The 16,217-nt window shown below is 38.5% G+C and overlaps 1 protein-coding gene across 3 annotated transcripts in view; it reads left to right on the top strand.

The window, feature by feature from the left end:
- GLT1D1 (glycosyltransferase 1 domain containing 1) overlaps positions 1-16,217 on the top strand; it is a 65,352-nt gene that overhangs the window by 28,231 nt on the left and 20,904 nt on the right. For all 3 annotated transcript variants that reach the window (XM_054082650.1, XM_054082652.1, XM_054082651.1), the window contains exons 7-10: positions 2,975-3,070; positions 4,151-4,200; positions 9,466-9,509; positions 10,443-10,563. In XM_054082650.1, the coding sequence (XP_053938625.1) occupies positions 2,975-3,070; positions 4,151-4,200; positions 9,466-9,509; positions 10,443-10,563 (311 nt within the window). The remainder of the gene's footprint in view (positions 1-2,974; positions 3,071-4,150; positions 4,201-9,465; positions 9,510-10,442; positions 10,564-16,217) is intronic.

Here is a 16,217-nt window from a genome sequence, read left to right as displayed (position 1 = left end):
GCAACAGGTGGGAAAACACCAATGCAGGCATCATCTTAATGTGTGAATTTAACCATTTTCAGGGAATGAGCAGAAAGCTAACAAGATACATAAGTGCTGCTGAGGTTTGGTTTTAAGTAGTCAGGGAATGAGTCAACTCCCAGCACTGAACAGTGGCAGCCAGGTGCTGGTAATGCAGTCTTAGCAGGAATGTCTTTATATGCTTCTGAGTAGACTGAGTGGGGACAATTTGCCTCTAAAAACAAATTAGGTGTTGACTAAGGTCTACAGCATATAATAAAACAAAAGTACAACTGATTCTTACTTTACTAAATCGAATGGCAGAGGCAAATCCTTTTCCAACTAGCCCTTCTCTGACAGTGTTTACAAATGCTGTACAGGATCCAGTCTGTAGTCCAGCGTAGCCAATATCTGCGATTTCAGAGAAAAACATACAATTTCATGATAGACAAATAGGGCTTTGTAAAGTTGCATGAAGGGGATAGTCTGCAGTGAGAGTTCAAGTTTGTGAATGTCTTCTCAAAATAATAAAGATCAAATAAGTGGGCTGTTTTTATTAGTAAATACTGGTTTAGGTAATTTCACTAGTGAAATAATTAGACTGCTATTGATGAGATTCGTGGGAGAAGTACCTTTAAATGCCACAGGAAATGAATGGAAAAATCCAAATTACAAAGTACAATTATTGTCTGTAGGGACAGTCTCCTGTTTTTCTTTTGGGTTAAGGTTTCCCTACAGGCAGAATGGCCGTCTGGGCTGCACAGATTCGATGTAGGGCTCTTCATTGTCAGAGCATTTTAAAGCCTTATGTAAAAATGAAGAGACTGAAAGCTCTGAGATTGAAACAAAAAGATGTTAAGAAATAAAAAGAAGCAGTTATTCCAGGCATAGTTAGTGTTGATTAGACTCCTGTCACATCGAGAGTGGAGTGATTCTCTAATCTCTACATGCGAACAGGGAGTCTTGATTTCTCACCACTCTCTGACTGAGCTTTCAGCACCAACTTTTAAGTTTGTTCAAAATAGCCAGAGCTGAACATTGATAGGTGGGAGTTATTTAAAATTAATATTAGTGCCATATGGTTAGTTAAAATGCAATCTGAATTTTGCCGACACTTTCTAGTAATTTGTTTTGTGAGAGTTTATGTCATGAATCGAAATCGCTGCTGCATGTCTCACAACTAAACCATATTAATGGCCCATTGCACCAGAAGAATGGCTTTTTCAATCTAAATGTTTGTGTATTATAAATTACAAATTATTTCTGGATCCAATAACTGGTAAAATATTACTTACCATGTCAGCTGCAGCTATTCTTGACAGCTCAAGCTGTTTAAGTTTAATGGAACAGACTTGATAATGAACCCTGTGACAGAGAGCATTTAGAAGTCCCTGAACTGGATTTTATTTTTGAAAGCAATAGCACTTGGGTGTGTAATGGATCGCCACTCTTTTGATCCTTCCTGTCCCGTAAAACAGAGGTTTAAAGCAGAGCGCATGTTAGTCCAGTTCCTTGACGTAAGAGATGTTCCCGGCATCTTTCTTCCAAGGCCTGGAGCAGACCATGCAGTTAAGCTGTACAACACTGTGAAGAGTTTTCAGCTGGTACCAAATCTGGGTGATCTTAAATTACAAATTGCAGCAATTTCGTGATGCTGTGGAAACAGCGGAGTTGTTGCTGCAGCTGGTGGAGAGTGGGAGGTGGAGGCCTCAGAGGAGGGAGCTGTGCAGTGTTTGGCAGCAGCAGATCATCGTGCCACTGCAGCTGTCCTGCTCTTCCAGTGATGATAAATCCCACAGAGTCCTTCTGGCCATGCAGCACAGCTCTCCTGGGAGCTACGGGACATAGCCCTAGGGTGGGACCCAACAGCAGTTTGATGCTCCTTGTTGAACAGCCGAGCATTAGATAATACACGTCATCCCTCCTTCCCACAAGCTCAATAAATAGGTGAGCTGAAGGACAGCAAACTGATTTGTTCAGTACAGTAAATCAAACATGACCACTTCAACTCTTCTAGTGTTTATTAAATTATGTTGTTGTTATAGGTGTTCATTTAGCTATTTGTGAATTATGTTGTTTCATCATAGAGACATTTTACTGAAGTTCATCACATAATGACTCTTCTCTAGAAGTATGTTCTGAATTAATTGTGGCTGTCATGGAGCCACTGACAACTGCAATATCATACATCAAATCTTTTAATGTAGCCTACAGAATTATTTTTTAGGGGTTATTGCTGCAAGAGACATTTTCAGTGTTAAAAACTCTCATGTTGAGATTTTTTCCCTGGATTATTTTTCATTTCTGTTTCTTGGCAATAAGGTTTAAATAAAATTTAATTTAACTTCAAGTTATTTATTCTGTAGCAGTGCTGGTATATTTGGAATAGATAACTATGGACATTTACCTGGACTTTTATAACAAAAGCTGTCAGATCAAGGTGTAATTCCTATAGCCATTGATTAACTAAACCTCACAACATCCTTGAAGAATGTATAGAGTTATTAGGTGAATGTAACTTTTTGTTTCTTATGGTGGGAAAATTGATAAACACACTGATTTGTATAGAATCGTAGAATCATAGAATAGTTAGGGTTGGAAGGGACCTTAAAGATCATTCAGCTCCAACCCCCCTATCATGGGCAGGGACACATTGCCCACGTATAGTTGCCCACTCAGTCAAAGCTGGGTCTGGTGTCCAGGAATTCTGGCCATTGGTCATTTTGCCAAATCCTGCACATTCACTGCCTCTGGAAATAAATTTCTGTGCCCTATTAAATGGTGTGTGTGATCACGTTCTCCGCCGACTTGTCTCGTGGATTGATGGGAGAGCAAGAAACAGAGGGAACAATAGTTGGAAGTTTTCAGAATCCGCCCTGTTACTGGTTTTACCACTGTATGTGTTCATTCATTGAACAATTTAGAGTATTCAATTTTTTATCTGCATTCAGATTTTACAAATTATTTGTTTCAGACATTCCGGCAGATACAGACAGTTTACACATGTTTCTTTTGATATGCGGACTGCGAAGAGTCAAAGATCCTCTGTTTTTAGTAGATGTATTTTCAGGTAGGTACCTGCTATTTGAATATCTTTGTTTTGTCCCTGGATGCATTTCTTTTAATATTTGGAAGTTTGGCATAAGCAGTTTTATTCATTGCAGAAAACTTCATGATATATTTACATTTTGAAAAAAAAGGCTCATGTAACCATTGATTTCTTCAAGACGTTATTTCTGTACTGTGTCTCTCCCACCCTGCTGGGAATAACAGAGCATTAAAATCAAAGCAATATTTGATGATTTTATATGCTGGGAAGACTATTTTGCTGTTACATACAATATTAATGGAAGACAAAAAAAAAAGGGCTCACCTACTTAAAAATAACTTGTTTTATCCTACTGTTCTGTGGTTGTTACACTGATTTGCATGTGTGCTTGTTAAAGTCATTGAAGTTACAAGGAGATTCTACCACCCTTTGTTATGGCTCAGCACTGCAAACTGGGCTGAAGTTTGCTCGTAGCCATGTAGGTGAGTGTTTTACCAGGTTCTGTGTGTGTCTGTAATAGGTTTCAGATGTTTCAAGTTGGAAATTGAGCCTCCACTCCTCAGTTTACTTTACTAAGCCTTTACCACCTTGTGATGCTCAGTAACAAAGGTAGTTTATTAAATTCAAGTAAATGTTTTTGTTCTATTCTGGTGTTGGAAGAGTGGCAGATTTCTCTTATGCATGCAATAACTAATTATTAATTGTAATGGTTGCAGTTGCTTCCATACATTTCTTTACATAGGAGGAAAAATTCAAGTAATTTTGTCGTAGTGGCCAGAGTCACTGCATTCTATAGAGCACTGTTCTCTTGAGATGATTCAAAATGAATATCTGAACTTAGTTAAATAACCCTTGAGTCATAAGAGATTACATGAAGTGGGAATGCTAAATACTAACTTTCAGATATGCTAATGATTTAAATTCTGAGAAGCGATGTAAGGATTGAGCGTGAAATTTGGTAGTCATTCAGTCTTTTAAGTAGTTACACAATGTTTGCATAATTCTTTGTTCACACACCTATTTACATTGACTTCAGAGAAAGAATAAAGTTAAAAATTAGTTATTTTGATGAATAAAAGGGATGTTCCTCTTCTGTTTTAGATTGGCACAGAAAGGATCCCAGCATCCATCTGGGCATAATTGGACCTGCAGTAAGTTGTTGGAATTTTTTATTTATTTGTGTGTTTATTCCTAAATACTTCGATTTACTCACAGCTGAGATACTGCAATAATTCTTTCCAAACTGAACCTACATCAGAGGACTTCTAACGATTGCAGGTTTGTTTCATCTGGGTAATATGTTCATATCCCTCTAATTCTCATCTCTGATCTCATCTTTCACTGCCTGAAAACTTGCAGGCAGTCTGTTTTATAAGAAAATAAATAGACTCTGAATGAGCAACTAAGAAGGATTTTTCTATTTTCTAATTCAGTTTTGTTCTTTGTAAGTTTTGGGATATAGAATTTTATTTTTAAAAGCTGTTTTTACATTTTCGTTTTATCTGCATTTTTTTTCTATGCTGATACACAAAATGATTTGGAAGTGAACTGGTGTGGAAGGCAAATCTAGAGCAGGTGTAATGAAGCTGCGCTTTAGAATCAAAAGATGCTCTTGCTGCCTCCAGTGAGGATTTAAAACATTTTAGTCATCTTTTTAAATTTGCTTCGCTTTTTCATAAGCTAATATCTTTAGAGTAAGCTACCAGAAATAGCCCCGTGGCACCGCTTAGGTGGGATCAAGGACTGAACCTCCTTAAAATATTTAAACATTTATTTCTCCATAGTACTAAAATATTGCTGAAGCATGACAATAAATCTCAGCTCTGTTTGTATTTAGCTGTACTTTTCTTATTCATATTACTTCTCTAACCACCAAATCTTAAGGAAATCAATGCTATTCTCTGTGAAGCGTGTCATGTTTATTGTGACTATTAAAAACCCCACACATTAAGATTATATTAATTAAGAATATGAAGAAAAAAGGCCCACCTGCTGTTTTCTGCTTTGCTTCCTTAAGATTATAATTTTTTCCCTGAATTCGCTATGCATTATTGTCTAAAATGGTGCAAACTAAGTAATGGTGCAGGATTGGATCCTGTATAATGCAAGATTTTTACCATTTATCTCCTCTTCCAGTTTTCCTGGAGAACTGTTCTCTTATATAATGAAATTTTGTTCATTTCTACAATGAAATTTCAAGCAATAGCTAATTTTCAGCAGCCCAATATTCCACATATAGAAGCTTATGAAACTTAAAAAGTGAAAGCCACAAAACTTGCGTTTAGTTGTCAGGTGACCTCTTGAAGCTGACTTTGTACTCTCTGCATGATTCTTAACTGTTCTTGTAGACAATACAGAATACTGCTGTGTTTGTAATGACACTGTTTTCCATCGACAGCTATTTTTCCTCTACCCAACTTCTCTCCATGCCTACTGAGACAGTTTTGGTTGAATAACTGCCTCCACAGATGGAGCTATCGGGTCACATAGCCCTCCTCTATATAATGTGTGGCTCTTACCTGCTGTATGTTTTCTGGGCTAGTTGACCCAACTAAACTAAGGAGCTGGAGGAAGGCTAATACCCTGCTCCAGATTATCCTAGAGCACAATAATTAGGAAAATCATGTAGGAGACAAAGACATCATTTTAAATTCTTCAGCCTGTTGAGAAGAAATTCTATCCACTACGTCGTGAATGAGTACGCTCCTACTGAAATAGATTTTAGAAAGTAAGAGCTACTGCTGCTACTAAGCTATCAACTCTTCTAACCCATTTGTTTGCTGCTTCTTCAAGAAAGCCTCCCCTCCCTGAAAATGAAACTTTTTCTAGAAATAGTGAAATCATCTGTTCTCCCTCTGTACTCGGCACTGGTGAGACTGCACCTCGAATACTGTGTTCAGTTCTGGGCCCCTCACCACAAGAAGGACGTTGAGGCTCTGGAGTGTGTCCAGAGAAGAGCAATGAAGCTGGTGAGGGGGCTGGAGAACAAGTCTTACGAGGAACGGCTGAGAGAGCTGGGGTTGTTTAGCCTGGAGAAGAGGAGGCTGAGGGGAGACCTTATTACTCTCTACAACTACCTGAAAGGAGGTTGTGGAGAGGAGGGAGCTGGGCTCTTCTCCCAGGTGACAGGGGACAGGACAAGAGGGAATGGCCTCAAGCTCCGTCAGGGGAGGTTCAGGTTGGATATCAGAAAAAAATTCTTCACAGAAAGAGTCATTGGGCACTGGAACAGCTGCCCAGGGAGGTGGTTGAGTCACCTTCCCTGGAGGTGTTTAAGGAACGGGTGGATGAAGTGCTGAGGGACATGGTTTAGGGAGTGTTAGGAATGGTTAGACTCGATGATCCAATGGGTCCTTTCCAACCTTGTGATTCTGTGATTCTTAAAGAGGTTCTGTGTTTTCTTTTTGGACCTGAAGTCTTGTTCGTTTGGATCCTAGTTGCCAAATAGCTTCAGCTGAATTAAACCTATATTTTTTGCAAGTTGTTAATTGGCCCAAATTGCAGTAGTAGAGCTACATGTTAAGCCAGAAGACATTCAAATTCTTTAAGCATTTAGTATGTGGAAAAGAAGATGTAGAATGGCTGAATTTACTATGTTCGCTAGGATCTTCTATTTCTGCTGCATTCGCTGCAGGCAGATTGTGTTGTGTTGCAGATAACACTTGTGTTTTCAGTTGTAGGGGAAGCTTGGTCTTGCTGAGCCTATTCAACAATCGACCAGATAAAAACTGTAATGTGGGGCCACCTGCTGCTGTCAATAAAGGTGATCCATTCCACCGTGATGCTGTCAAAACATCACCACCCTGAGCAATTGAGCAAATTCTTCTCATCTGTATTGACTACCCTTGCAGATACAGCTTTTCACACTCTGGGTGGTCTTCTGACAGAACTGTGAATGTACCAAGACCTGTTTTCCCCTACAAAGTCCGGAGGGCCATAGTAGTCCCAGCATTATAATGAAGATGTTTGTAGACCATTGCTTCTGTCTGAGTTAATTTTTCTGTGAAAGCAATATAATAGAACGTGTTTATAGATTTCCTAGGTTTGATCATGGTAGGCCCTGTGTTTAACAGACACCTTCACCTTTGTGCAGCATTTGATCTGTGACTTTCTACACTGTCAAACGTGTCTCAGATGTTTCTTTGCCTGTAAGCAGAGTAGAACTTTAATAGCTTATCTGGTCCTGGTAGAGGTGGATTCTTGCTATGTGCCCACTCCCCTTTCTGTGTCTCATCTTATCTGTTCTAATGGAAACTATTCGTACAATACAAGGTGCTTTCCTCTGATCTGTGCTCCACTGATGACAGCTGCAGCTCTCTGAAGGCTTTTCCTCTGGGGGGATGTATTTAGTAAAAATTGATAGGTAACTGATGATCATTTTTGCCTACTATGTTGATAAGTAACAACATAAAATGTGCCAACAAACACTCTACCCTCAGAAGAACTGGATCATGGAGATGTTTTGGGTAGAAGTAACATTCTTTTCTTTTCAGGAGCTTTTTCTGAGACTGTGCTAAGTTCCTAGGCATCCTGCCACAGTCAGTTGGCTTTGGAAGCACTGACATCTTTTAAGTACATTTCCCACTTACTGAACAGCTTATGTTGTATCTGATTTCTGTTATATTGAGCCTGTGGTTAGATAACTGTGCCCCCTCAAGTTCCTAAATGTAGCTCAGGGGGATCACTTCTCTAAGTGACTGCTACACCCATTCCGAAAGTAATATTTTAACTGAATTCTCATATTCAGGCCAGGCTTCTTGGAATATCTACCAATAGAAGAATACGGCTTAAAGGATTCTTCTGTTTATGAGGCAGATGCCAATTTCTTGGCTTCTACGGAAGTGTATGGGATAGAAATTAATGTCTTACAAATTTTATGAGTCACAAACTGTAGTTTTTCGTATGCTTCTAAAGAGAGAAGAGCAGAAGACCATATCCCATTGCTCATTAAATCACTTGCATGTACTCCACTGATTTTAATGCGAACAGAGTATGGTTCCTCGTGAGAGGAGCTCAGCATCAAAATAGTACTTCAGGGAAATAGCTGTTAAGTTATTTCAATAGAAATAGCAATTGTATGAAATATCCAAGAACCTGTGACATGACATACTGGTTCAGTGTGTGGATCTGTATCGTACTTTGTCACCAGGATCAGGTAATACATCTAGAAAGGGCGCTTGATTTTTATTTCCCTCCTGCTGTTACAAAAAAATACTTCCTAAAGTAGTTATCCAACCCTTTTATTTCTTGTATTCACTAGGATTTCATTCCTTAGTGCAAGAGTGATTCACTTGAATCTTTTAATTTACAATTTTAATGTTTTCATTTATGAAGCCCCATTTTCATGAAATAATTACTCATGTTCAGAGTAAACAATCATAGTTATAAATTCTCTTTCCTGAAAGAGTTTTCAGAAACTCTTTGTTAGTGTTCTGTATCTCAAATTGTGAAAAAAAACCCGAACAAAAATATTAACATGCATTAAAAAAAGTAAGCCATGTTGTTCCCAGTAATTGCAAGTGCTGCATGCTGTGCAGGCTATCATAAATTAATCTAGTATAGTCAATCTGCCCTAATAAAAAAAGTCTACTTCTGTTCTTCATGTCTAGTTAAGGATTTCCAAATTCTGATTATTTCTTTTAATCACGTTAAATGAAAATAGCAGGCATAGTTAGGGTTTGTAAATAAACCTGCTGGAGTTAATTGCCCAGCTTGGACAACTTTTTAATAAATCTACCATGGTTTAATGTTAGGTTGTATTTTAGAATTTTGTGCTTACTGGTTTTCAGATGTTTCTGCCAGTCCGTGACGTCTGTTTGTCTGTCTCAGTTTACATGTGGATAGCTTCCTGTGTTAACTAAACCTTGAAAAGTTCCTTTGCTTCCTCACATTGGTTACTCAGTACATACAAGGACAATCGCTTGCCACATCAGTGCGTTGCTCCTCACTTAGACAGGAAGTTGTCAAAGCGGTCATTTCAATCCTGTTAGCCTTAGCAGAGTCGTCTGAAAACAGTCATTCATGTTAAATAGATCTTGCTCTAATTAGAACCTGCAGCCAGAGGGATGTCAGCGGAGAACAAATGGAACCTCCCCTTCTGACAGTAGCCCAGTGTTACACTACGTTAGAGTAGTCACTTAAGGGCTTCGAGTGGAGCAGTCAAATCACGCTGTGCAGTACCCTGCGTTCCATCCCTAGCTTGAGAGTCTGTGTGTCAGTCATTCACGAGGGTGTTTGTCTGAAGAGTCAAATGTAACTACCAAGTTAAGGATCTGTGATATGGTTTTAAAGCTCAGCACATTCGTGCGTTTAAATATTTTAGTAAAAGATGTGCTAAAATGTATTTTTCTGGCTATTTCAAACATATGCTATAGTTCTAAAGTAGTGTCATATGCTTGTGTATGTTTCCTTTTTAGGTTGATCCACTTTTTACAAGTGAAGTTAAGGAAAAAGTTAAAAGGTAAGAAGTCTTTTATCTGCTCCAAGTGAAAGCAGTTGGCTGGCTAGATTTTTGAATTGGGTGTAATTGTTCACTTGTATACACGAATGAACAGACGTGTACAACTCTATCTGACTAGCAAACAAACAATCATGTTCTGATTATTTGGCATGAAGCATTCTCACACTAGGTACTAGTGTTTAACACAAAGGTGATCTGAGGGCTGGAGCACCTCCCATCTGAGGACAGGCTGAGAGAGTTGGGGTTGTTCAGCCTGGAGAAGAGAAGGCTCTGAGTGACCTTCCAGTACCTGAAGGGGCTACAGGAAAGCTGGAGAGGGGCTGGACACAAAAGCTTGGAGTTACAGGATGAGGGGCAATGAGGATAAACTGGAGAGTGGGAGATTTAGACTGGACGTAAGGATAAATTTCTTCCCCATGAGGGTGGTGAGGCCCTGGCCCAGGTTGCCCAGGGAAGCTGTGGCTGCCCCATCCCTGGAGGTGTTCCAGGCCGGGTTGGATGGGCCTTGGGCAGCCTGAGCCAGTGGGAGGTGTCCCTGCCCATGGCAGGGGGTGGAACGGGATGATCTTTGAGGTCCCTTCCAACCCAAACTATTCTATGATTCTACACAAATCCTTCAAGGGAAAATTGCACCCCTATCCATTGAACTTGTCTCCTTCATTTATGAAACTGATTGTGGTTACAGAGCATGATGTTAAATGATCAAATATAAAACCTCCCAACAACAGACAATGAAGTGGCAGGCACCAAGGTAAACTATATCGAGTTTATAACCGTATAGAAAACTAACAGAAAAACCTGGTAAAGTGTTGCCCAGGGGCATGCGATTATTAGCATCAGAGTCATCCCTATATTGCTCTGAACTTCCATCATTGCCCTAAGTTTTAGGAAGCCTTCTTAGGAGGTGTCTATTTGTCTGCATTTTATTTCTAGGGCACCTGGAGTACATTTACTACAGGAGATGCCACAAGATGATCTTCATGCTGCTATGAAAAGGTGCTTTGCTGTGGTGAACAGCTCCATTTCCGAGGGGATGTCTGCTGCAATTCTGGAGGTAATTGCATCTGAGCGGTAAGGTTTTTCAGTGAGGTTACAGTGAATCTGAAATTGCCTTTTATTAGTGGAAATGTCTGTCAACATTTTATGACCATGTTTCACAGCTAGTGAGGACAAAAATAAAATATTTCTTTTTGCAAGTGTTAGTAATTAAGGTTTTCTTCCCTCAAACTGACAGTTTTTTTTGCTTTGTCTATTTATTTTTTAAAGGACAGAATGTAATTTTATCAATCCTGTTGAATTAACAATACAAACCTGAGATATAGGAATCATTTTGATTTACTGAGGTTGTCACTATTTTTGATTCAACATCCACTTCCTGATAATGTTGCTAGAATAGACTTTCATTTATTTTTACATCCTTTCAAAAAGCAATCTAAGAGATGTATTTGGTTATTTAATTCTGAAATGATTAATGAATAAGTGACACGCTCAGTTAATTTTTTTGCCATCAGTACTGAAAATTAATAACCAGGTTTAATTCATACCTGTCAAACTAGGGCGCTGCTTAGTACCAAGTGCATTCTAGGGAAAAAATTAAATATACTTAAAGTGGAAGTTCTTTGAGTAGACGCCTTTTACTATTCCACTTTTTTTGAGACTGCTGAATGTTTGTTCTCGTTGATCTCAGAAGATCACAAACTGTTACATGATTTGATTAATAAATCTCCTGTTTCTGTTTCTAATAACTAATCAGATGTTGCATTTCCAGCATGCTTTTCTTCCACACGTAAGTAAGAAATAAGTGAGCACTGTAAGAATTATGAAAGTTAGGTGATGGTAAGATAGCAAATGTGCATTTTCTTTCTAAAATGCCAGTGCTGAGAGGGCAGGATCACTGCAACAACGCTATATAAACAACAATTACTACAGCCTGTGACATTTCCAAACTTATCAGTGTGGCAGGCTAAACACATTTTGTATGTTTGATAGTTGAGGTGTACCGACACAGCACACAGCCACAACCAAGCCAGTGAGTCAGAGAAGTAAAAGTTAAGTAACTCTCACCTCCTCCTCACCAGTTACTTGTTCCCTTCAGGTCTACTCACGTATCAGTTGACCAAAAATGGATCTGATTTATTCCCTGAGAGCGCCAGTGAGTTGGGGGACATGAGGAAAGAAAAAAAGGCAAACCAGAATGACTGTTATGAGACACAGCATGTGCACCAGAAGTGCAGGTGTGCTCAGCTGGATACACATTGTTAGGCAGACTCCAGACTGACAGCACAATCCGTGTATTTTGTCCCCCAAATTTTCCTATTGGATTCAGGAAGTTAAAAGACATTTTCCTTAGTTTTTATCAGGAGAGGGAGTAATCTTTAAGTTCAGTGTCTTAACAAAACGTGTGGTAATTCGAAGCAAAAACATAATACCAGTTTACTTCAAAGGTAACATTGAGCCTGCTTCAGGAAATATTAATTTTTGCTCTCCTCTTTTAAGGTTGCAATTCTGACAAGTTTTGAATCTGATAACTATAAGACTGAATCAGGAGCTCATCTCTGTGTGGTTGAACTATTCAATCATCCTATCAGGGTAATTAAATAGTTAAATACCACCTCTAGTGGAAAGCTGTTCCTTTAGGTTTCCACTACACAGGTATGTTGAGTAATTTATTCCCAATTCATACCCCGACTTGTCAAAAAAGAAAAGAAGAAGAAAAAAAAAATGCCTCTCCAACAAGTGTTCTTCTCACTGAAAATTACTGCATGAACAGAATAGTAAATACTCCCTGTTATATTTCTCTTCTTTCTCTAAGAATTACGTGACACTTCTGGCAAAAGAGCATTCTATGGAGGATGTCTTTATGTACACTTGCAATGTTAGCTTCCTCCGTTTTGATGTTTTCCTGACATCAGAAGAAAGTATATATTGGGACCAATCATCAAGAAATATTCGTTTACACTTTACATGCTGAATTTATTTTATATATATGTTTTTATATGTATATGTTAATCAGCATTACTTTTTTATCTTAAACATAGCTATGCATGTCATGTCCTAGACTGCTCTTCATGATTTAATTCTACTGGAGATGTAACCTTTACTACAAAAAAAGTCAATCAACATTTAATGTACCTTTAAGTCTTAATCTGAGTTTTACAGCTAAACACGCTAAAATAAACTGACCATAATGGAAACATTAAATTCTCTCTTCTAAGTGTAAGGCTTGACCTACAGTAGGCTGTTGGTTCTTTCCTTGTACTTGATTCCTTTTTTATAAAAAAAAGAGAAAAAGAGTCTGCTCTCCTTTTATTCTGTTATTACATTGGTGGAATAATGTCAAACCTAATAGTCAAGTTTGGTTTGTGTTCGTGCATAGTCATGTACTGAAGATAGAATGCAGTTACAAATATTCTGAAGTGGAATGTTTCCTTCTGGAAAATCTATAACCATAGGCATAACCTACTTCTTTTCACCAGCCTCAGTCCTCTATGGCCTTGTTGAATAGTGGAGGAAGGACAGTTTATTCTCTGAACTGGTAACTCATCACTTGGAGTTTATCATGGGAGTCATGTAAAAGGGTTAAGAAGAGCTGGCACGTTTTCAGAAGCCTGACGGTGCTATGTCAGGTGCACATTGGTTACAAGCAAATGAGTTATTAATTACAAGTACAAACTGAAATCTTCTAGTATAAGAAGGAGAGTCTAATAGACGTGGCCAAGGTGTTGTGAGACAACAGCTCCAGTCCCAGCTGAGGCAGGATTTTCTAGAAGTAGAATTAGGTCTCTAGTTATCTCTTGAGAAAATAGGTGTAACTTGCCCTTTTTAGTACCTCAGACCTGTTTGAATTCTTTTAAAGCTATAAAGGTTTTGGTATTGTATATCTGTTTGCTTGACAGTTGTACAGTGGGATTTGATGACATGCTTGTAAAATATCCTACTGTAAAAATCTCAGAGGAGGTGTCAATCCAATAAAGTCAAGTCCCTGCTTGAGATGGGCAGCAATGGAAGAGCCATCTGTTAAGATCTTGTTAAATTAATAAGGCAGAAAGCTATATATAAAAATCTTTTGGTCCTAGGCTGGAGATAACATGTTGCTTGAATTGGGAAATGGAACTTTCACTCTCTTGAAAGTTCAAAATTTGACAAGGTCATGAATCTGTAAACACTATTTTAGTATGAGATAAATGGATAATAGATAAGTGAGATAAATATGTAACCATATCGTTTTCAACCTGCCTTAAGTTATGAAAGAACTAGAAGCCAGAACTAATTACTTTGTCATCTTGTACTGATATCTCAGAGATTTTGCCATAACTGATCTATTTTCTGTTTGGCATTTGAAGAGGAGAAAACGAGCATTATAGCAAGTGTTTAAAATACATCTCCTCCTCAGAAAGCTCATGAGTTTTGCATGTTCCTTGGCATGTGATGGTGAGAAAGGCTCTACTACTGGAAAATTTCATATTTTTTCAATGTAGTTGGTAAGAAAAGGGTTCTGACTCCAGCACCATTTCATCATAGCACTTTTTCTGTTCTCTCAAGAGTATTCCAACTGCTGTAAAAATCATTAGATCATTAGACTTTTACGAAAAAAACCAATTAAAAAAACCCAAACGTCTTAGAAATGGAAGATGTGCAGACTCTGTTCTGCTGTAAGACAAAATCCAGTCTTAGACAACATGTGAAGTACAGGCCATAGCAAACTATAAAATTAAAAAGGTAAATATGAAGGTATGTTGTAGAGAGGTAAAATTGAAGAGGGGCCAACAAGAAGACGCGTAGACTGGGAGGAAGAAAATGAGGGGCAATCCAGAAGCCAAATAAAACCTGTACTTGCTCTATAAGCTTTATACTGCTGGTTAGAATGATTATTGTGTAACATGATTCCAAAGCTGAAATATACACCCTGCATCCTTCTGAAATAGCATTGAAATGCATTTGCAGTGAGAATAATGTAAGAAAACAGATGGCCAATGGACTAAAATGTTATTTTATGCTATTATTTGTGGAACCTAGGTCAGTAAATTATACATATTTTCAACAATGCAAATTATTCTTGTTACTGCTTAAAATAGACTAAGTATCTAAATTAAATTTTAAGCCACTTTATGTAGTAATTATTTACAGTCCAATCCATTTGTTTAAGGCTAGCTGGTATAAAGCCAGCCCCTCGTCTTATGTATTTGGCCATCTGTTCTCTCTTTCAGTAGCTATAATTCATGGGAACCTATGTGGTTTGGGACCTGAAAGTTTTCTTTACTGCCCTCCAACTCTATGAGACACAACAAACGTCTTTTGCTTTGGAGTACAGAAATTATGGAAAATGAAATATAAACTTAGTGATCAACTTCAGTGAGTCGTCAACCATGTAACATTCGAAACCAGAAACGAATGAATGCGTCTCGCGGTAATGCTTTTAAGTTGTGTGCTACAATCCAACCTAAAGCAGCACTGTGCCGGCCTGTGCAGCCACAGCGCTCAGCGCAGCCTCACACGGAGCTGACGTGATGATCACTGCCAATGTGCAGCCCAACAACACAGTGTCCATTGACATACTCACTTCCAAACTCCTCTTTGTCTTGTGGGTAACTGTTTGTGGGAATAGCAGCACTTCTGACTGTCAGTCCTGGGCTGGTTGTGCTGTGGTTTCTGATTTTTCTTCTTTTGTTCATTCTTTTTTGTTGGTTTTTTTTATGGTGCTCTCTCCCTTGCACGGACAGTTGCTTGTTTGGAAAGTAGCCAGACCTGAAATACTCTTACAGTTTTGTTTTATAAAAGGAGAGACACAGAGAGGTGAGGAGAGGGCCGTAGGCAGGTGACAATGAATGCTGACACACTTCACTGCCCCTGTCAAGCTCTTGATTTTCAGTTCAGAAGTTCAAGTAAAATATCTTTGCTCCCTCTTCATTGAACATGTTTGAATGAGGTCAACAGCCAGCAGCCTGAACACAAGGGCAGTTAAGCCTGTCAATTGGAAGGGCTGAAAAAGAGCTGAATCAGAAATTCTCTCTCTCTTTGAGATGTTGGTGCTTCTGTAGGAACCCACTGGTAGGTCTGTAGTTGGGTAATTAGAGCCAGAAGCAAATCCTCGACCTGCGGATTCGAAACCTGTCAGGGAGAGTGCGGCACCGATATCTCTCATTTCCTGGGTGAACTTCGAAGTTCTATGAACTTTGCTGTACTAATAAGTAGATATGGTCATATGTCTTTGGAAAACAGATTTGTGTTGTTTAACAGTGAAGTCAGAGCAAATGAAGTCAGAGCAAATGATTAAATAATTTATGGATGGCCAAAAACTGTAATTCCTCTCACCAAAATGACTTTTTTTTTTTGTTTAAAAAAGCTACATATCAACAACTTTAGACTCTTGGATAGATTCAGAAATCTGGTCTGTACTTCTAAGCTTCTCATTTATTTATTCTGGTTTGTGTTCACTTCATTAATCTATTTATCTGAATTACCTCCAGCTGGTCCAGTAGTTTCTGATAGGAAGCATAGAACAGGTTATTTCGTTAAAGGTTATTATTATTTTTAGAGCTAACTGCTGCAAAGCAGGTGTTCATGCCAGAAGGGCTATAGAATTTCCATGCCCAGACTAAATTCATCTGCAGTGGTGATTTAAACCGTGTTTCTCTTGGATATTTTAAGCTATTAAGACATGTTGCTAAGTCACAGCAGTCCCTCATTGTTCAAAACATCATTGATTCT

The sequence above is a fragment of the Cuculus canorus genome, chromosome 17, assembly GCF_017976375.1.
Source record: "Cuculus canorus isolate bCucCan1 chromosome 17, bCucCan1.pri, whole genome shotgun sequence".
Lineage (NCBI taxonomy): Eukaryota > Metazoa > Chordata > Aves > Cuculiformes > Cuculidae > Cuculus > Cuculus canorus.
The sequence above is the reverse complement of the archived record's forward strand: the minus strand, read 5'-3'. Positions and strand labels throughout refer to the sequence as shown.